The 27,797-nt window shown below is 43.5% G+C and overlaps 2 protein-coding genes across 4 annotated transcripts in view; one reads left to right on the forward strand and one right to left on the reverse strand.

The window, feature by feature from the left end:
* The window catches only part of gtpbp3 (GTP binding protein 3, mitochondrial), a 39,948-nt gene extending 16,747 nt beyond the window's left edge, over positions 1-23,201 (reverse strand). The window contains exon 1 of the mRNA XM_084012112.1: positions 23,149-23,201. The gene's annotated coding sequence lies outside the window, so the exon portion shown is untranslated. The remainder of the gene's footprint in view (positions 1-23,148) is intronic.
* The window catches only part of ano8b (anoctamin 8b), a 34,038-nt gene continuing 6,254 nt past the window's right edge, over positions 14-27,797 (forward strand). The window contains exons 1-15 of one of the 3 annotated variants that reach the window (XM_084012102.1): positions 14-519; positions 18,148-18,258; positions 18,970-19,102; positions 22,529-22,667; positions 22,826-22,922; positions 23,166-23,282; positions 23,390-23,517; positions 23,622-23,783; positions 23,881-24,033; positions 24,267-24,393; positions 24,486-24,541; positions 24,660-24,734; positions 24,897-25,031; positions 27,003-27,250; positions 27,573-27,732. In XM_084012102.1, coding sequence (XP_083868228.1) covers positions 351-519; positions 18,148-18,258; positions 18,970-19,102; positions 22,529-22,667; positions 22,826-22,922; positions 23,166-23,282; positions 23,390-23,517; positions 23,622-23,783; positions 23,881-24,033; positions 24,267-24,393; positions 24,486-24,541; positions 24,660-24,734; positions 24,897-25,031; positions 27,003-27,250; positions 27,573-27,732 — 2,010 coding nt within the window. In that variant the 5' untranslated portion in view covers positions 14-350. Of the gene's footprint in view, positions 520-15,928; positions 16,011-18,147; positions 18,259-18,969; positions 19,103-22,528; positions 22,668-22,825; positions 22,923-23,165; positions 23,283-23,389; positions 23,518-23,621; positions 23,784-23,880; positions 24,034-24,266; positions 24,394-24,485; positions 24,542-24,659; positions 24,735-24,896; positions 25,032-27,002; positions 27,251-27,572; positions 27,733-27,797 lie in introns of those variants that run through there. The other 2 variants (XM_084012104.1, XM_084012103.1) reach the window with 2 other exon arrangements.

Genomic DNA, 27,797 nt, shown 5'->3' on the forward strand with positions numbered 1-27,797 from the left:
AACAATACTCATATGATCAGGATGCTTTGTTGTAAACTGTGTGTGTGCGCGCGCTCGTGTGTGTGTGCGCGTGTAAACACCCCCCCTCCCTCTCTTTGTCCCTCCTCCACCGTCGTCGGAGGAGCGCTCTCTCCATCCAGCCGTGCATCCTGCTCCACAGTACCACCAGGATGATCCGCCGCCGCACCGACAACCTTCACTTCACTTTCACACGCGTCTAACCCTCCACTCGGGCTCCCTCCGGCCGCCGCGCTACACCCATGCGTTGCCCTCCTCCTGAGATGCGATATCATTGTCCAATTTCCCGGAGAATATCTTCATCGTCCGTCGCTCCTCGCTGATTGAAGAGCATGCCCGACGCGGGGACGGCAGCGTCAGGCGCCGCGGCGGCCGCCAGCGGTGCGTCCGCCGCCGGCGACGGCGCCGAGAGCTCCCGGCACCGACACCGAGCGCAGCAGGGAGACGCGGAGAGGCCGGAGCCGGGCGCTGCCCAGGCACAGAGCTCCTCCGGCGTCCTGGGTGAGTCGAGTGCGCTTCTTTTCGCTGGGGACGATGCGGTTTTCAGGAAGGAAGACGGGGAGAGGACAGGTGGACGTGATGAAACGAGCGCCGCACCATCATGCACCTCGCGGCACCCTTCTTTTGTCTCCACGAGGGCGTCCCAAAAGTACAGCTTGAATAGACCGCAGGCCTGTAAATAATGGCTTGGACATGTATCGCGTGTCTGTTTTTAAAAACGAGCCACTGCTATTACATCCTTTTTCAGATAAATGGTTACATTTTGGCACATCCTCGTGTCTGCTTTTGACCTTATTCTCGGTTACCTCCTGTCACGATGAGCCCGTTTCCTCTGTATGTGGGCAGCCTAGTAGTAATTGCTGCTATAGTTTTTTTCCACCGCATCCTTATAGGCTGCCTCGAGGATTGGCTGCTTGTTTTTTTATTTTTATTTTAGGGTTTCCGTTAATTTCTCTGTTATGAGATCTGCCAGGTAACCAAATAATGATATGCTTCATGATATCATCCAGGGATTTTTAGTATTATATATTTAGTATTGTAGCCTGACCAGACCACTGCTGCCACTGTCTGTTTCCACGTTATTGCCTCACTGTTAGCTGCCATGCTGTTGCATGGAGCAGGTGCATGTTTTTTTTTTATTTATTTATTTGAGGATTAAGCCATAAAGGATGCCTTCCTTACAATAATATTACCATAAAGTGGTAGGGTTATATGTGTGTTGTGGTTTATACTTCATTGCTGCCCTGTATATTATTATTTAGGGAATCTTCATATTCTAGTATTATCTCCCTTTTAAACTGGGTAAGCATAAGAAACATGCTTCCTGTTTTCACTCCATGACACGGACAGTGGATGAGGACAAGCGAATTCATAGTTGTCTTGTAGCGAGACTTTCCAAGTGTGGCTATTTTTGGAACACAACACAATATTAGCCGGGCAGAGAGAGAGCCTCAGCTGCCGAGTTGTTTTCCTGTGTGCAGGGTGCAGACTGCCTCTGTGCTCCCTGCAAGTACTGCAGAGTGATGCAGTGGAGCAGTGGGCCGTCCGCCGATGAGCGCCCCTTTCCAATCTTGGTCGAGGTAACCTGAGCTGCTGACTGGAAGAGCGGCCCGGTGCACCCAGGGGTTCCACCTCGGGTCCTAAAGGGGTTTCAGGAGGGTCAGCAAGGTTAGCTAGAAGCATTACTGGGAGTAAAGAGCAGGACTGGGAGTCCAAACCTGTACGGATGAAGGCAGATATTAAATATATCGACTCTCGCATAAGAGTTTACTGATAGCAAACCCTTGATAAATGTGGTTTAATATGTGTAGGGTTGAGCAGCTTGAGCATTTCAATACTCATCTGTAGCATCAAAACTGTTAAGTACCGAAAGCTGCATTGAATAATCTTACTTCCTTATTCTTTGATCAGGTAGTTTTTGATTTGAAATCAGATTTTAAGGCAATGTTCTGCATGTGTTAAGACATTTAAATACACTTGACAACTTTGGGTTTTGGGTTCCTATCGATCGATAAGGTGTTGTTTCTTCTCGGGTTTCATTTACATCAGTAGGTTTGAGAGTATTTTCAGCCGACTGCTAAAGAGAATATTATATCCACAAGAAAAGGCAGCGATTTTAGAGTGGCAACGTTATTACAAACAAGACCAACGTACTATGATTGCAGGGTTGAACAATTCACACACAAGTAGGTGAGTAGTGTACAGCCACATCCTCATTACACCTGTAATTGTTCAATGAATGACCCTGTCACAGAGATAACAGTGAGGAACACATTACGTTTTCTTCTCCCCACCAAAAAACAACAACTTATAACTAAATAATAAAGGGCAAGGAAACTAATCTTGAAGCCACTACAGTTGTGGACAGAATTTGCATCAGGGTCACCTGTCAGGCATAAATCCAATAGTGCCTGTTTTGGTCCTTTTTGGGGGGAGAATATTATGTATGACAGTGAATGCATGCAGCAGCCTCACGGATGGTAACATGTCTAAACTTATATACTGAAGAGCATCCCAGATAATAAAAGAACTGCTTCACAGTTATTGTTTGACGTGTCAAATATTGGATTTGTTGTACCAAGCAGTGACCGTCTCGCCCTCTAGAAACCTCATGCCCTCACTTGCATGTGTATTTCCTCGGATGGGTCATGAAGCCGAAGGATTGGGTTTGAGTGGGATTACCGTGATATCAGATGACCGCCCTCACACGTGTCAGTGTCACTCAGCGCTTCGCCGGCACAGCGGCAAGTCAGGGCGATTTCTCCAGTTGAGATTTTGGCTGCAGCCGGGAAAGATTTTCCTCACTGGAGGTTTGGATGCGGGACTGTCTCCATGCATCCACCACATCTTCCTAATCCCTGCACAGTAGACTAGACTTTGATCCTCTCAGCCATCTTCCTTTGTAGCTCCAGCACTCACAAACCGCCGTCTCAAAGATTAATTAAGCACCCGTCATTAGAAAACGCAACGTTAAAGTCCCGCCAATTAGTTTGTGTTCCCTCTTGTTCTGGAAATCAGGTCATGTAATTTGTGGTTGCCCAATCAGCAATGCGGTGGTTTAGGATTCAGGACTTGTCTGAGGATATGTGGTTGTATTAATTCTCTCTTTGGAAAAAGTGATGGATTGCAGCCTTAAATTCTGAGTCTATGGATATATTCACGTAAATCTGTGTGATTTTAAACTCTCTCCGTTGTACTATAAATTACATTTTTACTTTTATTCTGTTTTTCATCCTCAGGTTATTCAAAAAAAATGTTTGTGGGCTGCTGAAACTTGGGGCTTAATGAGGTAATTGAGCGGTTTCTCACAGGACAGTGTCCTAAATAGTTCAGTAATGAATGTAGCCACATAAATGGGTATCGGCTGTGACACTTGCTCCTAATTGCCTATTTTAAAATTTGTAGGAATTCCAATATTTCTCTCATTATAACAGTACAATATGCATCGTGAACTAAGTCTATATCTGAGCAGGGCTGCAACTGCTGAACCGTATAAGAACAGTAAAGTAAAACTTAATGAGAGTATATGAACATCTCTTCTGACCCCTGATGCTTGGCATTCACATCTGCACTTGTGAAGTATTAAGCAGGGATCTGCTCTCATCTATAGAGCCATGGCCGAGGCTCTGCTGTCTCACTGCCTCTCAAGCGAGTAGAATACCTCAGCTTTGCTTCAGACAGATTTAGGTTCAGTGTCACAGTTGCTTTAAGTAACAGCAGTGGAAGGCAGGTTGAGAGGAAAGTGCATCACACCCAACTCCCTAAAAGAAGAGCTATTTTTCACAGCGGCAGACACGCCGAGCCATTGGTTCTGTGCCCTCCCACAGCTTCATTAGTGAAGGAGCTGATGATTGTAATGCAGTGTGATATAATGACAGCAGTGTGTTGTGCCTAATGACTCTGAACCTATCTCTCTGCATCTCTTTGCCCATCTCGCTCCCTTTATTGCATGCTCTGCAGAGAAATCTTCCCCCGTTCTCCTTCTCCTCTCCCTCTCTCGGATAAGTGCTGCGCTGCACATTACCTGCATTAGCGAGCGAGGAAAATCGCCTCTATGTGGGGTGACCTTGCCGCTGGTAATGTTGGGGCTTTATTAACCTTACCGTAAGGGTCAAACGGGCAACTGACAGATTACTATGGAGAGCCAGCTCTCGATGAGGAAGACCTTTCATGATGGAATTAAGCAGACCATCAGGCTAACTATAAAACTAAGTGGCTTTTTACTGTGATAACAACACTTCATATTTATTGTGAACTTGCCTAATAAAGATCATTGCAGTGAAACTGGTGGCGAGATGATGGTAAACACGGCGGTTGGTGTTAGTTTAGTTCGCCGCGACTGTATTTGCTCAGGAGAGCGACCCAAACGCAGGATTCATCACCTCCTGTCACTGTGAGGATTAGGGATGCACCAATCCGATACTGGCCTTATTAAGCTGCTCACGAATCATCCCTGATGTGGCCAATCCACATTAAATATACTTTCTTCTATCAGTTAGAGTCATTCAGTCACGGTGGACAGCTGATTTCCTGTTACATTACGTAAAAATTAGTCCAATGAGAAGTAGTGTTCTGTGAGTCGAGGCATTAGAATCCATATCAGGAGAAAACAAATAGGATATTTTACATACCGTTAGCCCACCACCCACACAGACACCTTCAGGTTCAGGCATCCCCTGTGACTGCTGATACCTGTAACCAGAGCCATTAGATGCAGCTATGTTTTAGGATGTTTCTGTCCCAGAGTTGTGATAAACCATCTGTCTTGCCGGTGGTTGTTCACTTGCCCTAGATTCTTATGCTTTTTTAATGGCTTAATCATATCAGCCGTAATGTATCTTTGCTTCAAGCCAACCAACTTCTAAATCCCCATTTATGCTCTCTGGAAATCTGCACTATTCCTATTTATATGCTTGAAGATTATCAAACTATAAGCAGAAAATGATAATGCACACTCCGAGGCTTAATGCACTGAGAGAGAGAGAGAGAGAGAGAGAGAGAGAGAGAGAGAGAGAGCCGCTTGTCGCAGAGACCTTATCTGGGAGTTTAGGCTCTGTTCTCTGGGATCAAAGCGGAGTCAATAACCAGCCTCCCTCTGTGTGGGACTGATTCCTGAAGGGAAAAGTGGTGCATTCGGTCACCCTGTCCTATTCCTCTGTGTCTGTAATGACTAGACCTGGATTAGATTTTTTTGGGGGGGTAGTTGCTAAGGAAAGCCATGAGAAATACAATGACCATGGTGAAGAATGCTGTTTTTAGCCCTGGCCGTGGGGGGATCGCGCCGCATTCGCCACGCGGCTTCTAGAGAATGCTCAAGGGCTGCGAAAGTGTAACATACAACACGTCGGGGAGCAACGCTCTTTCCCATGCAGCTAATAACAGGACATATCATCCAAGTCAGTGAGACGCAAGGGAATCTTTAAGCGTAGTCTGTATTGTAGTTCTTCATCCTCACTATCATTCTTTGTACCCGCTTAAGACTCTCCTGTGACTTGTTTTATTTAGCTGCTATATTACATTTTGTAGGTTGAGAGGTGCTTGTCTTTGCCTTTTCTCCTGCGTTGCTTTGTGTGTTTACCTTTTAGGGAAGGAAGAGAGCTTGTTAAGTGCGTATGAGGAATTGAATCAGTGCTCATCAAGCTCCAACTGAGATGTTCAGAGACACTGAACTTCTGCACTGCTCTGTAATTGGGGGAAACAAGCCTTTGTGCTCATATATTAGCATCGAGCCCACAGCTGTAGATGACAGATAAGAGCTCGGCAGAGTTTCATGGCAGAACCTTCCCCTTTCTGTCCTTCCTTATAAACCAGTTTCCCTTGTTGATGTAGATGCTATATTTAAAATAATCACTTCATTTTAATACTTAGCCAGAAGTTGGCTGTTTGATAAGCCCTTGGGCTTTCTGTATGCCATTAACCTTCAAAAACAGCTGTGTGCTGCTGAGCGGGTAGCGTCAGTGAGTTTTTAGAGCTTTTTTAGAGCACTCGTAAGCGCCGCCTGCTGCAGCCGAGAACGGCGCTGTGAGAGCAGCGAGAGTGAACCGAAACGCTAAAGTTACATCCGACAGCTTCAACAATGAGCTGAAACTCACTGTAGAGCCAAGCAAGATACTTGTCATTAGGTCGATCACTGTGAGCACCTTTTCACTGTGTCACATTGTATGAACGATGCCATTTGATTGTTGAAAATATTGATTAAATCTGCTTTTGAATACAAATTTAACATTTTACATGTTTATATTGTGTTGAACCTACTTTAATAAGTGTCATAGTGATGAGGATTCTGTTTAATCTTAGATTAGCCCTGACATTACAGTTGTTCTTTTACTACAACAGTATCATCTGTATTGTGTATCAGCTTCTTCCAGCTTTTCATTGAAGCCACTTGATATCTACATTGAATGAAAACCCAAGTCTCTTATATTATATCTTATATCTTTTATCCTATACACAGTTTCCCATAATTCAGTCTGATCTTTTTGGGAGTGCCGGGGTTGTCACTAGAATTAAATAAGGTTATGATGGTTCGAACAAAGCTCGGCTGCTACACTGAAGGGTCTGAGGACTTGAGGACATTGGAGTGTGGAATTAGTACTCTTCTTTTTGTTTAGTTTTGTTTAGTTTTACATATTTTGTTCCTCATCTGCAGTCCAGTCAGATTTCGGCCCATGCCTTTTTGATAAAAAATTTGAATGTGGTGAAACAATCCAAGGGGAACGCGCTGTTCCTGCTCGTATGTTTGCACATCGTCAATGTTGACCGATGAAAGTCTTCAACAGTAAATTACAGGCTTTCATTAAGCTTCCTTCTCATATATTATCTCTGCCTTCCTTTTTCTCTTTTCTCCTGGTCTTTTTGTTCGCTGTTCAGCCCACACCATCCCCAATAAAAGAACATATACTCTGTGTACCGTCTACATACCTCACATGGTCAGATCATTTGTTCTGCAGCTTTTTCCCTCTTTCACTCTTTCCTTTCCCTTGGGAAAGAGCTGTGAGGGGGCTGCAATTGTGGAGTGTTTAAGAAGAAATCAGTTGTCATGGAAAATAAAGAGCATTGCCACTCTGCTCAAACATCCGTATTTGCATTTGATTTATCCAGTTTTTCACTTTCCTGAAGATGAACTGTCAAATCAAATGCCCCAGTTGAATTTGCTCGATCCTGCACTAGTTTCAAATGAACATTATTATACACTCATCATTATACATTTCAATAAAACAACAATGTTACACTTCCTATGCTGCTCCTACTGCAATAGTCCTCCATTAAAAAATGTAATGAAAAGCTATATATCTTCCTCAAGCTCAGTTTTGAATGGAGTCCTGCATGGGGCTTCAGTAGGGGACTCCATAGTTCTGCTGGGAGACTTCAATACGCACATGGGCAATGATAGAGATACCTGGAGCAGCTGGGAGGAATGGCATCCCTGATCTAAATCCGAGCAGTCGTTTGTTACTGGACTTCTGTGCTAGTCATGGACTGTCCATAAAGAACACCATGTCCAAACATAAGGATGCTCATAAGTGTACATGGTACCAGAGCACTCTATGCTGAAGGTCGATGATCGATTTTGTGATTGTATCGTTTGATCTGAGGCCGCATGTTTTGGACACTCAGGTAAAGAGAGGGGCGGAGCTGTCAACTGATCACCATCTGGTGGTGAGTTGGGTCAGAGGGTGGGGGAAACCTTTGGACAGACCAGGTAAGCCCAAACGGATAGTGAACTGGGAACGGCTGGAGGAGCCCCCTGTCCGAGAGATCTTCAATTCACACCTCCGGCAGAGCTTATCTAGCACCCCTGTGGAGGTTGGGGGCATCGAACCTGAGTGGGCAATGTTCAAACCTTCCATTGCCAAAGCTGCAGCAGTGAGCTGTGGTCTAAAGGTCTTAGGTGCCTCATGGGGCGGTAACCCTCGGACACCGTGGTGGACACCGGAGGTCAGGGAAGCCTTCAGACTAAAGAAGGAGTTGTTCTGGGATGTTATCTTGGAAGACTACGGAGCGGTTACAAGGTACCGACAGGCCCGATGGGCTTCAGCCTCTGCCGTGAGGTAGGCAAAGCAGCGGGTGGGAGGAGTTCGGAGTAGCCATGGAGAAGGACTTTTGGTCGGCACCAAGGTGCTTCTGGAAAACCGTCCAGCACCTCAGAAGGGGGAAACGGGGAACCATCCAAGCTGTATTCTGTAAAGATGTGACACTGTTGACCATAATTGAGGAGGTAATCGAGCGGTGGAAGGGGCACTTTCAGGAACTCCTGAATCTGACTGATATGCCCTCTATTTTAGAGGCAGAGATGGAAGCTGATGGATAATCATTGTCAGTTTCTCTGGTGGAAGTCACTGAGGTAGTCAAAGAACTCCTCAGTGGCAAAACTCCAGGGATTGATGAGATCAGTCCAGAAATGCTGAAGGCTTTGGTGGTCGAGGGGCTGTCTTGGCTGTCACTTCTCTTCAACAATGTATGGAAGTCAGGGACAGTGCCAGAGTGGAGTGGCAGGCCGGGTAGGTGGTACCCCTGTTCAAAAGGAGACAGCTGAGGTGGTTCGGGCATCTGGTAAGGATGCCCCCTGGGCGCCTTCCTCAGGAGGCGTTTCAGGCACGACCAGCTGGGAGGAGGCCACGGGGAAGACCCAGGACTAGGTGGAGAGATTATATATCCACACTGGCCTGGGAACGTCTCGGGATGCCCCAGTCAGAGTTGGCTGATGTGGCCTGGGTAAGGGAAGTTTGGGGTCCCCTGTTAAAGCTGTTGAGAGATGAGGAAATCAAAGTGAACTAAATCATGTAAGCTGTCTTCCTCTGCTTGTCATTGAGTGGGAAAGGAAATGGGAGGAATGGTGTAATGTACAATAATCACTGGATTCTCTGGGTATTGATCGGACTATGAACCTCCCGCCCATCTTTCCTTTCCTGGAATAGAATATCGTGTGTCATACACATCAGTTAAGCCATTAGACTGACTGTTCAGTATCTTCTCTCCAAATTCACTTGTATTACCCTTTCTTCTTTTATCACCATAGACACCAGCATCATTTCTGACCTGAATATAAATACCCAGGTTCTCTCAATACACCAGAGTGACTGATTATGTAATAATTGCAATAATGAATGACCTCCTGAGACACAAACTGAATCTCAATTTGATGAAAGCTCATTTCATAATTCAATTAACCTTCACAAAACAGTTGTGCATGACTTTCCCGTACAAAAGGTTGTTCATCAGATGTACAGTAACAGGCCCACATTAGACACTAATGCCCTCTGTTAAAGCTCTTTAAAAATGTATGACTGTTTTTTTCTTTTTTTCAGTTGTCGGTTCTCCATATTAGGGCTGCAGCTATCGTATCTTTTTGTAATCGAGTAATTTACCGATTATTCCATCAATTAATTGAGTAATCGGATAAAAAATGAACAGTTCCCATATACATTGTTAATCTCGAGCATTTTTTTGTAATCGAGTTTCAGCTCTACTGCATATGACCGCCTGTGTGCTCGGATTAATAAAAATGTCTGTGCCATCATGATTAAATTTGCATTGCCATGCAGAGGGCGTACCTCCAAAAAAAAAAAATCAAGTTAAAGAAATGGCAACATATCTTGGGAAATATGTTGTGTGTTTGCTTTCTTGTCAGAGGTAGATGAAATGATCATCACTGCTCTGGTGTTTGTGTTCAAAATGAAGCTGCAGCCGGTTAGCTTAGCATAGCAAGAATGGAAATAGGGGTGACCGCTTGTCTCGCATAGACAGACCTATATCTCCACAGCGATGTGCCAGGGTTTTACGAAATGTCTAGGTCCACACATTATCATTCTGGTATAGGGGTGTCTTTGTATTTCTTTTACACAAAATCAATGCCCATGCAAAATAGATACATGAAGGCGAGGAGAATACTGAACACAATACAAGGCCAATGGCAAACTTGTACCGACAGTCTACATCCGGTGAGTCAACCCACACATATGAGAGCAGTATTGATCTTCTCATCCATCTCTTGGCAACAACAAAAAAAAACAAGCGTATTTCTGTGTCATAAATTCCATCTTAATTAATTTTTTGGCCACGATCCAACCTGATATCTTCCTAAAACTCCATGGTGCTGCTGTGATCCTTAACCTGCCGCACACAACCCAGAAATGCCCATTAGTGAGAGTTTGTGTTGTTAATGTGTGTAATCCCTGTCGCTTTGTTCCGTGTTGCAGAAAACCCTTCCTCCACTTTGGCATGTGTCCACTACATAACAAGGAGGTCTTTTTGCTCCACAAAGGCCACTATTCACTCCACTATATTCATCATCACCACTCGCTTATTCATAATTCGTAATCCCCCCTTCCCCTTGATAATGCTCAGTTCAGCCAGTTAGAGAACCAGTCTGTGGTTGTCTGAAGGAGAAGGCTGCATCGACTGGGCATGAAGTCTGGCTTCTGTTCCTGATCATTCCTGGACTGAATAGTAAACTGCATCATTTCCCTCATTTAATACCGGCTTAATAACAGATACAACCACTCAATTCCTGCTTCTTTGCATCTTCACTGAGGTACTGTAGCTCACCCAAATTAACCAGCTAACCCAGAAAGACCCAGTGATTAGCCGACTTGGCATAACTGAGTGGGAAATAAAGGAGGCAGATTATGCGAGGAGCGGGGACAAAAAGAGAGAAAGAAGATGGGATGGGGGTAAAGTGATACTTCAACTATTCTGCTGTGTGAGCACTGTGGCTCTTTTCCTCCTACACGGTTTTGCCTTGTCTTCCTCTTGGCCCGCAGCCACAGGCGACTCCAATATCACATGTATTCATTGTTATTTTGAGGCCAAGGACGAGCCTCTATTATCCTCCCTGGGCCCGTTAATGAGGATACCAGAGTTCTACATCTACCAATGCTGACATCTTCATCCCATTTGTCACGAATGTGAAACGGACACCTCGTATCTCCCTCCCGAAGAAAGACAATCCCAATCTCGGTTACGTCACATACAGCTTCTTCTATCTCAGAACAGGTCTCTCTAGTGGTGGTTTTAGCTGCTGACCATATTATGAGCATCTGAGATATAAGGAATCTCTGACTATCTCTTACTTGATGACTTAAACTACGGAAGTGTTAACAAACCACTTGCAACATGTCAGCAAATCCACCATTGTAGTTACATCAAATTAAAAATATCATAAAAATATGTCACAAATCTAATTTAGGATATTCATTTGGTATAACTACAAGGCTAGCAGTGGGGCTAACCAAAGTGGAATAATACGTTGACTCCAGTAAGCCGAATGGTTTTCCTGTACTTTCGGTTATGCCAATATTGCATGAATGCAGCATTTGTGCTAATAAGCAAATGTCGGGATGCTAACATGCTAAACTAAGATGACACATTGAACTTTATACCTGCTGAACATCAGCATCACGGTTGTGAGGATGTTAGCATGCTGATGTTAGCATTTAGCTCAAATCACCGCTATCCAACCTCACAGACCTTAGTCATATTTCTCTTTCATCTACAGTTCTAAATTAAAAATACAGTTTAGTTTCCTATACTAATACTACAACGCAGCTGTGTCCGTTCAATTGGCATGAATGTGATGCCAATTATATGTCAGCTGTATAACCAGAGAAAAAAGGTTTAATTAAGTTCAAGTAACACTGATATTGAGCCTTTTTGTAATGCTACTGCTAATGCCAGAAATGGAGCAATTGCAAAAATAAATGTGTTACTACTTGACCACTGAGGCATCTGCGCTTTGTTTACTCAGGTTTATTCGCATCACTGTCAAGCATCGCCCTCTTCTTTAACTTTGCCCCGTTTGAAGGAATCATCCATAGGAGCTCCATGTACACGATGATGCCGAATACCTCTTGAGACAGCCTGCGTTAGAGGAGAGGCAGGAGAGGCAGGAGAGCTGAGAGCGAGACAAAAACAAAGCATGGATAGAGGGATGGACTGAGAGATTCAGAGCTAAGAGTGAGGATTTGGATGAAAGACATAAAGATATAGGCGAGAGTAGAGTGCTCTGCTGCAACGGGAGGACATTTTTCATAAAATCCAAAACACATCTGTGTGTGCAGCTGCTGCCAGTGGAAAAGGAGAGATGCAATGTGCAACTGGGAGTGTTTGTTGATCCGGGGCCAGAATATATATGCAGACTGTGTACCTTGTATTGGGAAGGTGCAGTGACGTGGCCGTTGCGACAAGCAATAGAGCGAGACAGTGTTTGGAAGTCGGTGGGAGCAGGAAGGGATGGAGAAGTGGGAGCAGGAGAGAGGGACAGATAAGAGGAGAGGTCGCTTATTGTTTGCTTTGTTTTCCCCCTCAAGACATGCAGGGGGAAAAATAATCCACAGCTCGATACACATCTCCTCTGATTTGATATTTTATTTATTTGAGCTGCATGATTTGATGACGAGGTGTTTCACCTCCCATATGCAGAGTACATTATGCAGTGAGATGTGGTGTATTTTGTTTCAGTCTGTGTGTTTTACCGTATTTGCGTCTGTCTGTGTGTATTTGGGAACAGGTTTGAAAGGGCGCCGTCTGTCAACTGTGTTGCCTTATTATCACAGCGTGACCGAGAGTGGACTTTGCACAGGATGATGATGGGCAGAGTCGGACTGGAAATGGTTCTAATGAAGGAAATTGTCGGTTGTTTGAACCTGATTAGGTTCTTCGTCCCACTTACTGATGTAATCGTTCTAATGGGGTTCACACACACTCAGTCGATGTGAGAAAGGAAATATTTTCTTCCTGTCTTATTTTATTTGCTACTTTCCCTCCTTGTCTCGGCTGAGTTCTGTCAGTATGCCTTTTTATTACATTATGATGACTGCATGTTTGCTTCTGTCTATCCGCCTCTCGTTTAGACTGGCTGAATAAGAGTTGAAATGACTCGCTGCTGAGTGGGTATAAATCTGCTCTGGTCTCCGATCTCCCAGGAAATACACACAAGCATATTTTTCCATTCCAAAGTAGAAATCTTTAGCATCAGTGCGGAAAATGTGCCCTGCTGGCTTTAGAAAGTGAGACAGGGGGAACATTGTGTCTCCTAAATGATGCCAGCTGCATGTAGACATTGAGGTGCCGCTGTTAACAGCAGATCCACAACCGGCAGCAAAAGGAAAAGTATTTTGTTAAATTTGATGTGATGTGAACCCACGCTGAATGAAAACAATCCATTCCACACTTTACTATTCTACCCACATACTGCTTTTGTGTTCTCCGTCTGTGTTTCCGACAAAGAAAAAGGCTTTCATCAGGTAAAGTGAACACCTGATTACACATGTAGTTATAGACCATGGGTGGTGACTCAGCAAACATGCTGCTGTCTCATTTTTGCATACGCGGTTAAACAAACAAGTCTAAATCCATAAACGGGTTTCTCCCATGTGTAATATTTAATAAAGAACTAGGCTAGATCAATATACATTCTCATATCTTACTGTTGGATTAGATAATAGTCTATTTATACTGTTATACAATAGATGGTTGTCTGCAAATATCCTGCATCGTCTTTGCAGGGCTCTAAGTTTGTAGTACATAGTGCTGTTTTCAGTTTTCATAAAGCTGCTGAGAATGCTCATTAAGGTCTTTTATATTTCTGCTGCCTCTTTCCAAAGCATCACTGCTTAATCAATATCACGTGGTTCATTTTTATGTAGTATTGATATGATTTGATGAAGAAAAAAAAAAAGAAAAAAAAAGAGAATACAGAGAGAGGGAAGGTTCTCTGCAGATACAGACACTGCCATAGTGGGCATTTAATTCGGAAATTGTGGCATATTATATTGTGAGTTAAGATTTTCTTTAAAGTTCATGTTAAGGTTCCCTTAGAATTTGTTACACAAAACAGCCTCACTGATCACCTATTTAAGATGTGTCCTTACTAAGGAACCCATTAAAGTTACACAAAAGAACGATCCCTCTGACTCTATCCTATCTGCAACATTGCAGAGTTAATGCCAATAAATGAAGAAAATGAATGCATTCCAATGGGGAGAACTCAATGGATATGCTTAACAATGAGCATTGATTTTGCACCGTAGATTTGACCAGCATCCAATTCGGGATTTGTCCGACCGTCTTGGATCACGTTGGCTTCTTGCAGCTATGCTCTTCCAGCCCCGTGGCTCTACAGTTTTATGCTGAGGGATCTTTCAAGTCAGTGTTAGGTGAGGTATGCATCACTCACTGAGTTTCAAATGGCCTTACCGTCTGTGAACGCTGTGGTAAAGTCCCTGTCAAAGAAAGAGGAAGATAAGAGATGGGAGCGCCTTTCTTTAATGTTGCAATTTCCTCCCACATTCATTGTTTTCTGTCTATTTGCAAATCAAGCCAGAATTTTAGTATGTGCTTTCTTTTATTGTATTCCTCCAGAAGTATAATCCTTTCTTATTTTATTTTCTTCTGCCATGTTTTACATGCTCAATAGGCAAATGGTCTCCATGGGAACTGTAGAATTGTACCGCTGTAAAGTCTCTTTCAATGTGGTAAATGCCTTAAGATCTTTCTTGACTAAGGAAACATTTTAAGGGTTTGCGACACCCCTATGTAAGTCCCTCAGCTAAGGAGAAATTCAGCCTTAAGTGTCATACTTGGGGAGAAAACTTCAGCTCTATTATGCAACCGTTCCAATAGTTATCAGCAATCTCACACAGGCAGCGAAGACGGTGAACACATCATGAAGTCCTTCCTTTGACCTTCACTTCTCAGTGCTTCGCCTGAGTTTCATAACTCACTTACACCCTATTGATCCGGCACTTTATATCTCAGGCTCACATGCATGCACACAGACAAAAACCTGCATGCATGTACACACACACACACACACACACCTACAGAGAGAGAGACACAATTAAAGACCCTAAAGAAATGCTTCAGAGAGTAACTGGGATCACAGAGACCCCCTGGTTGTTACGCCTGCCTGGCTGCTCTCTGATAAGCATTAGCATCGTCTCACTGTGAAGCCCGTGAGTAATAGCTTTATCTACCACTGCTAGTCGTGGGCCAACCTGCTCAACAGTGTCCTGGTTTCTGTTACAGGGACAAAACGGGCTTTCAAACTAAGAAAAAATGTTTTTTTTTTTTTTTTTGCCAACATAAACACTTCGGGAACACTTTCTTATGTAACCGTTATATAGTATATTATTTACAGTCTACCATGACAAGGTGTAATAAAAAAAATACAGTGGAAAGAAATCTTCAAGGCAAGGCATTAAAATGTAACAGTAATATTGCAATTTTAAAACAATTAAACAAGAAGATGAAAAATAGCAGATTAAAATAAGCTATCTTTTAAATGGAGGTGGAGAGAAAGAGAAGCAAATGGATTTTTAAAAAGTATTTGTGTAAATAATGGACTGTGAGGTTCCCAGATATTTTTTTATAATGACAATGTATGGTAAAAAACTACAAATGATGACCTGACTGTCTTTTGTCCGTCTGCAAGAGAAACAACAACTGCAGAAGACAAAGTACAACAACCTTTTCCATAAAAGCTAAGAGGTGGTTTGTTTGTAAAGTACAAAAACACACTTTTTATACGTGCAGACACAAACCTGTCAGACAAGCCCGGCTCATGCAGTGAAGCCTCGACGGTTGAATGAATCACTGTCCATGTTCAACCAAGTGACAAACACAATGCATGCAAACCGTCTGAACACATGCTTAGTACCGGGGATATGAATTGAAGCATTGTTGATGCGGTGAAACCAATCTGCTGGCTGAGTGTGTGTGTGTGTGTGTGTGTGTGTGTGTGTGTGTGTGTGTGTGTGTTGCCCTCAGCGATGAATACAGGACTCGATTAGAATTGCTGTCATGTCGCAGCGCTGCCTGCAGCGTTTTATCTACAGCGCAGCGGAGCGGCCAGTCAGATTTCCGTATCTAGGAGCACCACTCGAGATGAAAAAGTCAGAAATACTTTCCTGTTCGACCCACTGCGATGTTTGAAAATGTTCTTCAGAGGGGAAATGCGTTGTGGAACCAGATTAAGTTGTCACAACCTCTTTGTAAGTACTAAAGAGGCATCCTTTAAATACTAATTCTACCTCTTAGTCTATTTGCAGGTATTTGTAACTCCAACATGTTTTGATTTAACTTGACAGGAAATATCATCTTCTGCAAATTTGAGTTTTAAGGAAAAGGTGGAGATCTTAGATTCACTGGCTAAATATGTTGTTATTTCTGTAATGGATTTCATTTATTTTTTTACTTCTATCTTCATGAAACCTTTTAGGTGAGAATCTTTAAGTGCTTTAAGTGAAGACATGGGGGAACAAAAAAAGCAACAAGATGTGGAGATACAACTGTTAAAATATGATTATAAAGGAGAATATTTAATGACATATTAGAGGGATACGATTGTAAATGATTGTAATAAAACAGCAGTGTTATATCTCAACCATAATGTTGTACATAAAAACTTCAAAAAGAGTTAAGAAGTGCAAAAATAAAAGCTATTCAATAATTACTCATCTTTAAGTCTGGAGGAACGCAACATCTGAGCAAACAAACAACTATGACATTCACTTTGGGGCAAGATTTAAAGCTGCAACACAATATCGGGGTATTATCACACATGCTGTGTGTCTGCTGGATATTCATATACTTTATGTATAAATATCTGGCTCCACTTTGTTCACCAGCCGATATAAAAAGAAAATACTGATTAATGCAGGCAGCAGACCATGGCAACTGCATGTTGGTGCGTTGCTAGTGTGCAAACATCCGGTACTGTAAACATAGAAATCAAGTGTATTCCCAGGATTAGGCTAGTTTGTGGGAAGACCCCGCTATGTGTCCCACCCGCCTCCACTGTGTTCCAGGAAGCAGAGCAGCGTCACAATACTGTTTTTATGTGACAGGAGTTTATTGGATCCACACAACGTGCCGACATAGTGACTTACAGCATCACGCTACTAGTGGTGACATCACGGTTAAATTTACAGCCTGCCATGACCTTGACCTTTGTAAGTGTGTGTGTGTGTGCATTCACTTTAGTTACCATGTAAGCAACACAAGTTCAAGGATAATTAGATGGATGCACATTAACTTCATTTGTAAGATGATATGTAGTTTTTCTATTTTGGTCTCTTTTGCTTTTTTTTTACTTTTTTCAAAAGAATAAACAAATAGTATATTCTTGGATGGATTCTATGATACTAAATGTGTTCTCTGGAAAAGTGGCCCACTTTCTGCCTCAGTGATCCCAGGGCTGTATAAGTATTCTCTCCAGGCTGCTGTCATTATGATTCAGGACCCAGGAAATGGTTTTCACAAACTGTCCTCTGATAGCCGAGTGGGGTCTTGGGTTAAACTGGTGACAGAATCACACGGCACCGCTGCCCTTCTGCAGAACATATCAGTGGGAACATGAGAGTCTAGCTGCACAGATTAATGAGGTGTCAAAGATAAAGTTCATTTGAGGCTGGTTTTGAAAATGCTACCATAACGTAACTGTATCCACCCTCAAAGAAATGCATACATTGTGCATTATTTTCCAAACAGTCATGCTGTATTAAGAGCACCTGCTATTTTTGGTGTTTGGTGCTTGACTTCATTAGAGACATGGTCATTCTAGACGTAGTCAAACTGTCCATGTATTGTGTTAGTTTATTATTCAGGGCTTCTACCCGGCCGTCCTTGAGACTCAGGACATGACAACACTGAGATATAGCTGCACTTACATGTGTTGAGTTGATTGAGCTGAGTGAATCTGGAGAGTGTGGACAATGTGTGGCCTCTGGTCTTGGCGGGGCAGGATTATCTCTGCTCGTCTCATGTTGGGATGCGTAGGGGCGTGACATTTAAATCTGTCCTGTTGAGAAGGATGATTTTGTGTGCATCTGTGTTTTTCTTTCTGCGTGTGTGTGTGTGTGTGTGAGTGTGTGTGTGTGTGTGTGTGTGTGTGTGTGTGTGTGTGTGTGTGCGTGTGTGTGTGTGTGTGTGTGTGTGTGTGTGTGTGTGTGTGTCGGGGCAGAAGGGGTCACAGTTTTGGAGGGCGATTTGCAGAAATGTTAGAAATGTCATTGCTCCTTACACTGTTTCACTTTGAAAAGGTGACTCTCTCTCTCTCTCTCTCCTCCCCCTCTGTCTGTCTGCCTGTCTGTCTGTCTGCCTGTCTGTCGCTCTGTCTTTATCCCTCAGATAAGTTGTTTGGAAAGCGGCTGCTGCAGGCAGGGAGACACATCATGTCTCATAAGTCTTGGATGAAAACGGTCCCCACGGAGAACTGTGATGTCCTCATGACATTTGCAGGTCAATCACTTCACACACGCTCACACACTCACATGTTGTTCTTTCTCTACTTGTGAGGACCCTCGGTGACATAATGCAACCCTAATCTTAACCATCACAACAACGTAGTCCTTCCGTGCTATCATATGGGACAAAGACGAGCAGCAAATCCACCCATTTGAGAAGCTGGAACTAGAAAAGAAATCAGCTCCACTAAACCATAAGACCATGTCTTAACCCTCAAAAGCCCTTTGAAAAAGTGAATGCTAATCATAACATCCTAACTGTCCAGTGTCTTTGTTCTTTAGATTTAAAGATTACAGAAAAACAAGAGCACACACCTTTTTTTTTTAGCCTTTTTTATTCTAATACGTTCGCTGAAGCTCCAAAAATAAACATAAAGCTGAAAGCAATACTGTTTTATCTAATTGTATTTCCCCGTGTAAAGAGTTTATTATGTATCTTTAAGAGAGATCCCAACCCACCGCTGGACAGCAGAGAACTATTACCTGTAACAGTAAGGATCAATACAGTTACATGCTGTTGATGATGAAGATAAAGCCCACCATTACTATTACATTGATCACTTAACTTTGTAAGCTGCGAGATAGAAGAACGACTTAGAACGACTCGACATTCAGCTGCTGCTCAGGAATAAATAGTACAAGACTGTGGGAGTACTCCCGTGTGCTTGTTGAAAAATGTATTTCTGTATTTTATTTCCTGCTACAGACACTACAGATGACCACACGTTGCTATGGCTACTGAACCACATCCGGCTGGGAATCCCAGAGCTCATAATCCAAATACGACATCACAAGCACACGCGGGTCTACGCATTCTTCGTCACTGCTACATATGAGAAGTAAGGCCTCTCTCCAAAGGTTGCAACAGTGTAATTAGTCATTGATTTTCTTATGCGCTAATTGAAAGTATAAACTACAGGACGTTTAACTGATCCTTATTTTTCATTATTGATTTCATCTGTTTGTTTTTGTCAATTAAATGTGTAATGCAAATGTTCTTCACAATGATCTCCGGATCTCTTGCTTTGCCTGATCATCAGTCCAAAACCCAACGATATTTAATTGGCAATGATATAAAACACACAATAGCAGCAAATCTTCACATTTGGGAAGTTATCACAAGTAAATCCTAGGAACTTTGACTTGATAAATTACTGAAAACAATGATCAATGACTAAAAAATCGTTAATTTTCTGTCAATTGATTATTTGATAAATGATTTGACTTCTATTTGACTACCAAGTGACGTAGACATTACTGTCTTTATTGGATTTAAATGAGAATAACTATGTGCTATACCACAGTAAAATGTTAGCGTAGGAAAAGGAAAGAAGAAGGAATAAATGAGGTACAGTATCTGATATCAGTTATGTAGGACTATCATTTAGTTTCCTGAGGACGTGGTGATGCATATTTATCAGATAGCAGTTATCTCATTGATCTTAGATCCTTAAAGAAACAGTTTGACATGTTTGGAAAAGAGCTTAATGTCTTTCTCGCAGAGAGTTAGATGAGAAAATCAATACCACTCATGTCTGTAATCTGAAGATTCAGTGAGTAGACAGTTAGCTTAGCTTAGCGTAAAGACTGGAAACGGAGGGATACAGCTAGCATGACTCTTTCTTCAGGTAACAAACTCTAGTTTCTGTTTAGTTTGCCATGTCAGCTATGCTTTATGCTGAACTATGCTGACACCAGCTCTACCTTCATATTTAGAGTAAAGATGTTAGAGCGGTACAACAATCCTCTCCTCTAACTACTGAAGAAAGGATTAATCACCCCCTCGCCCCAGACAGAATACATTGAAGACGCTACAGCAACTTTTCTCAACAGAGACAAAAAAATGCCAAATGACTAATACAGAATACATCGCTGCTTCTGCTAGTAGTTCAAGGTTTAGTTCATTTTAAATGCTGTTGCTGAAGTTAGGGCTGTTCTCTGCTGGTGTAAAATTGTACCTTCATTTGTTATGGTATTATATTTAGCTACAGCTATAGTATGCTGGCCCTGGTTTACTGTATCGGCATCACTGCTCTGCCTCTGGCTGCAGGTTATTTAAAGTTCTGCAGAAGGTTAGAGCCGGGCTAAACAGTATGGATTGCATTTGCTCTGATGACACCCGCCAGACATCTCGTTTTGAAAATATCCCCAGAGGAATTGGGTGGGAGCCCAGGGTCATTTTAATCTCACTGTTGACTTTGGTGTATAAATACTGAGAAATACAATCCAGGGGATCAGGGTGGCACTCGCTGTTCCGTACTCCATTTCACTTCTCGACAAACGGAGAGTCGTCTCTGCTGACTGGGCATTTAACATCGGGCCCCTCAAAAACAAACAAAAAAACCCTGAGAGTCTCAACCAAACCTTTTTACCAGTGAATGGAATAGGAATAGACAGATGGCTGGGAGGAACAAAGGAAGAGAGACAGATGCAGAGAGAAGGAGTGAAGACGAAAGATAAGGCAATGAGGAGGCTAATGTGGGAGGAGGATGGAGAGAGCGCTTTCTGAGAGTGGGCCAGTGGGGTTCAGATGAAATGCTCAAGTAAAATGATGGCCTTGTGACAAGAAGTGCACTCTCCCCTCTCTCTCTACACACACACACACTCACACTCACACACACCTGCTGCGGGATAGTTTGACCTACATTTCATGCGATAGAAGAGATAACCCAGAAAGCATTGCAACCTCTCAAACTCACCTTGAATAGTCATTTCCTTTGCATATTAAAGTGGTGAGAGTCCCTTCTGTGTGTTTTGTAAGAGCCGATCAAATCACTCTTTCTGTTAAGTTGAAAGAGAGACCAGTGGGGATCTGGGCGTGAGATAAAAACAGCTGGGGTCACAGATTCAGTGCTGTTATGTGTTAGTCTCCATGTGTTGCTTTGAATACAGCTATTGGCATGAGGCATACAGTAAATGTCTTTTCATGGCTGACGTACCATCCATCACTCATTTCTCAGCTCTGCCTGGACAATTTACAGCCTGCCGTCCCGTTCTGCTGAGTTTCCACATTACGTCGATTAGATATTTGCTAAATTAGCATAAAGCTTACGTGCGGTGCTCTCCCCCAGCATGCATTCTGCTCTTTTACGAGGTTAGCTTCGTCCACACGTTCCCTCCGACTCTACCTACAAATCAAGAGCCCATAGATTTGGGCAGAGAGAGTGTAAAAGGCGACAGAGTTTTTGATTAAATAAGAAAGAGGCAGCAGCAGCGGGGGCCGTGCACCTCTGAGAGGCCTTGCAGTTAGTGGCTTAGATTACTAAACAGTGGTTTTAAATAGACGTTTAAAGTTCCTTTATTGTGACGGTGCTGCACACTAAGCAGTATTCAGTGGTGATACAGAAGCTTACACATCACATTTCTGCTGTAATCCATCATGGCGCTGATCGCACTCGGCCGCGCTGCATGATGGAGCGATGATACCGGCCCACCTCGGCTGTGTGCTCCAGCATGTTGAGTACTATATATATATATATACATGTACATGTGACAGAGAGAGGTGAGCTGCCTGCCTGGAGGGAACAGAGGGCGTGGCGTTGCATTATTACTGCGATTTCAGCACAAAGCCACCGGGAAGGGCAAACGGGGAGGAGGGGGATGGGATGAAGGAGGACAGAGGAGAGGACCCTGGGAGATAAAAGGATGAAGTGAGACAGGTGGATGAAGAGAGGAGGGGGCGAGGAGACAGATGTGCTGGAGAAAGGAGGAGGGAGGGTGAGACATGCAGGAAGGGCTGAAATGAGATGATGAGAGAGACGGATGAGGTTAAATTAGAGGAGAGATCAGATGACTATGACCATGAAGGACGATCCACCTCTGCTAATGTTATTGTTTGCTGTTGGTTTTTGTAATCCCATTAAAAAGATTGCCAAACACACTGTGGCCATTACAGTACATTTTCATAGAAACAGCAGAAACAGCTGTCCTCAACAGGGACGGCAACTGTTTGTTTTTAGAAATTCTAATAATTTGACAAATAGTTCATGTGGAAAAATGCCCGTTACTATTTCCCAGAGCTCAAAGTGAAATCTTATAATTGCTCGTATTGTCTAACCAACAGTCCAAAGGCCAAAACAGATCAAATGTACAGAGAAAAAAACAGAGAAAAGCAGATCCTCACATTTGAGGAGTTGGAACTAGAAAGTGTTTGATATTTTTGCTTAATAATATAACTATAATATATATAACTAGAAACAAGTCCATCAAAGAGAAGGAGAAGACATGATGACCGTAACACCATCAGTCTCTCTGTTGTGCTGCAGTTTGCTGCGAGGTGCTGAGGAGATGGGACTGAGGAAAGCGGTGAAGCTGGAGTTTGGAGCAGGAACGCGAAACTTCTCCTGTGAGGAGGACTACATCTACGAGAACATCGAGAGCGAGCTGTGTTTCTTTACTTCACAGGTCGGTGTTGTTATGCACACACACACACACACACACACACACACACACACACACACACACACACACACACACACACACACACACACACACACCATGTGCATGTAAATCTGCTGTGATGGCATCACCTGACTTTACTCCCCTCCTCTCGCCCGCTGCAGGAGAGGCAAAGCATCATCAAATACTGGCTGGACAATCTACGTGCCAAACACGGGGAGGTGCTTCATAATATCAACTTCCTGGAGGGCCAGCCGATTAGTGAGTCGCATGCTTTATCAAATGTGCGCTATTTTCTTTTTTTTTAAACGGGTGGCAGACTTCGGGAATAATCCCTCAATTGGTTTGGACTGCATAAATATAGCACTTTTCTCATCTTAGCAACCACTTAAAGCAGCACGAGTCAGCACACACACACACACACTGGGAGCAGACACATGGCCAATATGTATATATATATATTCAAATAAATGTCATTTTAACTTACTTTATTGTCCTCTGCAGTCCCGGAGCTGAGTGCACGAGGTGTGATCCAGCAGGTGTTTCCTCTCCATGAGCAGAGGATCCTCAGTCAGCTGATGAAGTCCTGGGTCCAGGCTGTCTGTGAGAAACAACCTTTAGGTCAGTAGAACAGGATGCTTAGACGCTAACATACACGTATCCCTCGTTCTCTCCTTTAATGACTGTGTCGTGTTATCCTCCTGATTTGTCATTCCCACTGTTTACAGATGATATCTGTGACTACTTCGGGGTGAAGATTGCCATGTATTTCGCCTGGCTGGGATTTTACACCACTTCTATGTTGTACCCCGCCGTGATCGGCTTCGTGCTGTGGATGCTCACCGAATCTGATCAGGTGAGGAGGAGAAGCCATCGCAGCCTAAAGCGACTTATATCAACGACCGAAAAATGACCGTCGTCGTCAGCGGCGTCTAAGCCGGCGTGTTTGCGTTGTTTCAGACGAGCCGTGACATCTGCTGCGTGGTGTTTGCACTGTTCAACGTGGTGTGGGCCACTCTGTTCCTGGAGCGGTGGAAGAGGAGGGGGGCCGAGCTGGCCTTCAAGTGGGGAACACTGGATACGCCGACCGAATCCCTGGAGGAAACGCGCCCTCAGTTCCGGGTGAGAGAAACTAAAAACTCTGACGCCTTCCATCTACATGTCTTCTACTCTTCCAGGCCCTTTCATACTCTCTCTCCCTCTCTCTCTCTCTCGGCAGGGAGTCAAGCGCTGCAGCCCCATAACCGGATGTGAGGAGTTCTACTATCCTCCGTGGCGGAGGCGTGTTTTCAGGTGGCTGGTCAGCCTGCCTATCTGTATCCTCTGTCTCTGCTTTGTCTTCCTGGTCATGCTCATCTGCTTTGAGCTGCAGGTCAGTCATGTGTTTTCAACGTGTTGTATTAGTAAAAACAAATCCCCTCCTGCATCTGCCATTGTTTAGTTTCAACAGATTTCTTTTATGTCGTGATGTAATGATGGTGTGAGCCTGAGGTTTTCGAGGTTAAAGGCAGAACTTGATACAAAAAAGCAGCAGCATCACATATTGAGTGCTCAAGAAAGAGTGTTTTAAATGCCCCTTGATGTTTATTTTTTTTGTCCCTGCAGGAGTTTGTGATGGGGATCAAGGAAATGCCTCGGCTAGCTCGCTTCATCCCCAAAATCATGCTCGCTATCACTGTGACTGCATGTGACGAGGTGTACAGGAAAATCGCCTGCTGGCTCAATGACATGGGTGAGAGTCAAACGTCTAGAATTATCCAGAACTACATCATAATAATAATAATAATAATGTGGTAAGGGATGATTTATGTTGTTTCTCCACAGAAAACTATAGACTCCAGAGTGCCTATGAGAAAAATCTCATTATCAAAATGGTTCTTGTGAGTGGGATTTCATTACATTACATACAAACGAACCAAGATTTAGAAACGCGTTGTTTTTAAAACACTCCCTTTCTCACAACTCTCCCTTCTCTTCTTGCATTTCCTTCTCTTACAGTTTCAGTTTGTAAATTCTTATCTCAGCCTTTTTTACATTGGATTCTACCTCAAAGACATGGAGCGCCTGAAAGAGGTGAGAAAGATGCCGCCTCTCATGTTCCTCTGTCACTCTTTAAGCTCCAGTAATTCACCTGTCGTTCTCCCATCCTTAAATGCTTTGCTCTCTCTGCTTACATGCATTGATTCCCATAACCGTCCATCCGCACACCATCATCCATTTGTCCCACTGTGGAAGATGCTGCTGGTGTTGTCTCTGTTACGGAGTCTGCAGCGGCAGGTCCGGGTTAATGTGCTGCCTTCCCTCTACCTCAAGATCCAGATGCTTGTGGTGTCTGTTCCCTGGTGCTTCAGGGCTTTGCTCAGGTCCAAAGTATGTTCCCTGTACGTCCACTGTCTTGGAGGAGCGCTCTCTGGTCTTAACCTTGCATGCTCCGCGCTGATCATGACATGAACTTGAGACGTTATATAGTGTTTTTATTGTATTCGTCTGGTGAAACCATGTAACTTCAGGAACATTTAGTCCCAATTCATATTATTTTAAAGGTCTAATATAATTGTTCTTGCTTCGCCCCCAAATCAAAAATAAATATTTTGCCTCTCACCTGTAGTTTATCAATCTAGACTGTCCAGATATCGACTGTAGAGATGTGGCCCTTCTCTAGAATATAATGTGATAGGAACCAAAAGAGAGAAGGCAGCCGTTTCTATAGACGATCGTCCAGATTGATAAAAAGCACTACAGGTAGGAGGGAAAATTTAGATTTTTTGATTTTGGGTTGAACTGTCCCTTTTTTAAAACTCCTTATGTGTCTTTCACCAGACAGAAACGATAGATGAGGGGTTTACGACTGTAGAGAAGTTAAAATGTTGTTGTTTAAATGATGATTTTTATGCCTCCTGTCTTGCATATATGAGTATAATTCGTGTTTTTAACAGTTGCATGGTTTGGCCAGTTGTTTCCCTTTGACATGGGGATGTGGAGTCGATGTGGATTTCTTTTTTTATTGGCCGTTTCCTTCCGTGCAGTTTGTGTGAATTGTTTTTTCAATACAACTCTCAGCACTCGTGCCTCAATTCCCACTCTGTCTGTCAGTTTGTGTTACACTCTCAGCCGGAGTGCCACCTCATTGAGCTCGTCATGTTCTGTTCACATCACCCGACATCCATGTCTGGGATAAAGCCCAGCTTCTGCAAATAATTGTCAAAGTGTATTTACCCTTCTGCTAAACAATCATTCCACTTCACAAAGGTATTGCAACGCAAAAGTGGAATAACGTCAAGTAGTCTTCTAAGTGTCTGAAATGGAAACCATCTGTTGTTTGTCGGCTTGGTTGTGCCAGTCTCTGACTCTGTATCCGTGCCGACTGTTGCCGTAGGCAGCAGCGAGTGAAAAGTGTCTCCTGTCCTCCAAGGTCTCCCACCATTGACTGAAAGTAACATTCTCTCCATATTCTCATCAGGAAGCCAGTGTGGTTTCGTGTATTCGTACTGTGCTCCTCGAAAATGAGAAGGCACTGTCAAGGGGTTATTCCTCATAAAGAATTTCAACAACTTGGAAACAATGGCTTTTATATAATATTTTAAAACCAATAATGGATAATAATATTTCCGAAAATGGACTCAGTTTTAAGTACTAAAGGATTATTCTTGTTTATTACAACGTTGGGTTCTATTTTCATAGTTTTGGCACATTTCTGTTAGTTTTGACAGTTTTTACTTACTGCGATCTGGAAACTAAACAACATAACTACAATAAAAGACATGAGCAGTCAGACAATTACGCAGGTTATAAACATCCAACAGTTTAACCAACTTTGGAGGTAAATTTGAAATAAAGCCTTCAGTCAAAAATAATATATATATTTAGGATTATAGTTTGCGTAATACGCCTTTCACCCAGATAAAGTAAGTTCTGTCACCCTGAGGCTTTGTTTGAAACCTGTATGAAGGCCTGTTACTTCTCCCGTCTACTTCTCTTTTGTACGTTGTTTCCGTGGTCTTAAAGGGCACTTCCACAGTAAATCACATTGTCCTGAAAACTGTGGCTGCACTGCTCTCCGTCCAGCATCACTGTTCTGCTTCGTTTGATTTGTCTGTGGATAAAGTCTGCATACGTAAACTGTGTTCGGATTGATTTGTTGCATTGGTCGTGTGAGGTTCTTCACTACTGCTTCCTCAACCTGTTATCAGGCCTCTCTTCTGTCCTGCTGGTGCTCTTTTTCTCCACCCCATTTCCGACCCCTTGCATCCCAAGCTTTTCTTCCAAATACTTTATTTAGACAACATATTCACAGTATGTTCATTCTACGTGGCAGCTCATGTCTCTCTCTGTCCTCGTCAGATGCTGGCCACATTGCTCATCATACGCCAGTTCCTTCAAAATGTAAAGGAGGTGCTGCAGCCTTACCTGTATGAGCGCCACAAGCTGGGCGAGCTGTCACTGCGAGCCGTGTGGGACCTGCTGCTCTCAGTGCTGCTGAAATACGGCCGGCTGGCAGCGGGAAAAGCCCAGGCGTCTCCCGACAACCAGGGCATGCCAGGACCTGGACTGAGGGGCATCCGGCCCGGGTTGGGGCAGCCAGATAGAAGGTCAAACTCCTTATCTATAACTCATTCAGTCAATAAATGCAGCAAACATACACTTCAGTAAAATGCACATGCAGGTTTTGTGTGGAAGTGTGCAGAAAAGGTGACGCATTCTCACCAGATCACTGTGGGGAACGGTGCCATTCACACCAACACACACACACTACACACACACACACACACTTGGATTCATGTAAAAGCCATTTTAACTGCACTTGACATTGTCTGCACGCTGCATGCTGCTATGATTCATGCCAGTCGGACGCCGCTACGAGCTGTCTGACACACTTGTCTGATGTCTGTCCGTCCCGTCAACTTCTCTCAGGGAGAAGAAGTGTCTGAACGGGGGGTGTGGGGTGCCTGACGAGGAGGAGCGAGGCGAGAGGGACGAGGCCGACAGCGGGAGGTTCAGCGAAGGGGAGACGGAGGAGGAAAGTCTGATCGACTGCGGTTTGAAGCTGAGGAAAGTCAGCTTCATAGAGAAGGCATGAGATACGTTTATTGCAAATATAGCAACAGCAGTTTTTATCCGTTAGTTGTTGCTAATCCG

This window comes from Eutrigla gurnardus, assembly GCF_963514095.1.
Source record: "Eutrigla gurnardus genome assembly, chromosome: 6".
Classification (NCBI taxonomy): domain Eukaryota; kingdom Metazoa; phylum Chordata; class Actinopteri; order Perciformes; family Triglidae; genus Eutrigla; species Eutrigla gurnardus.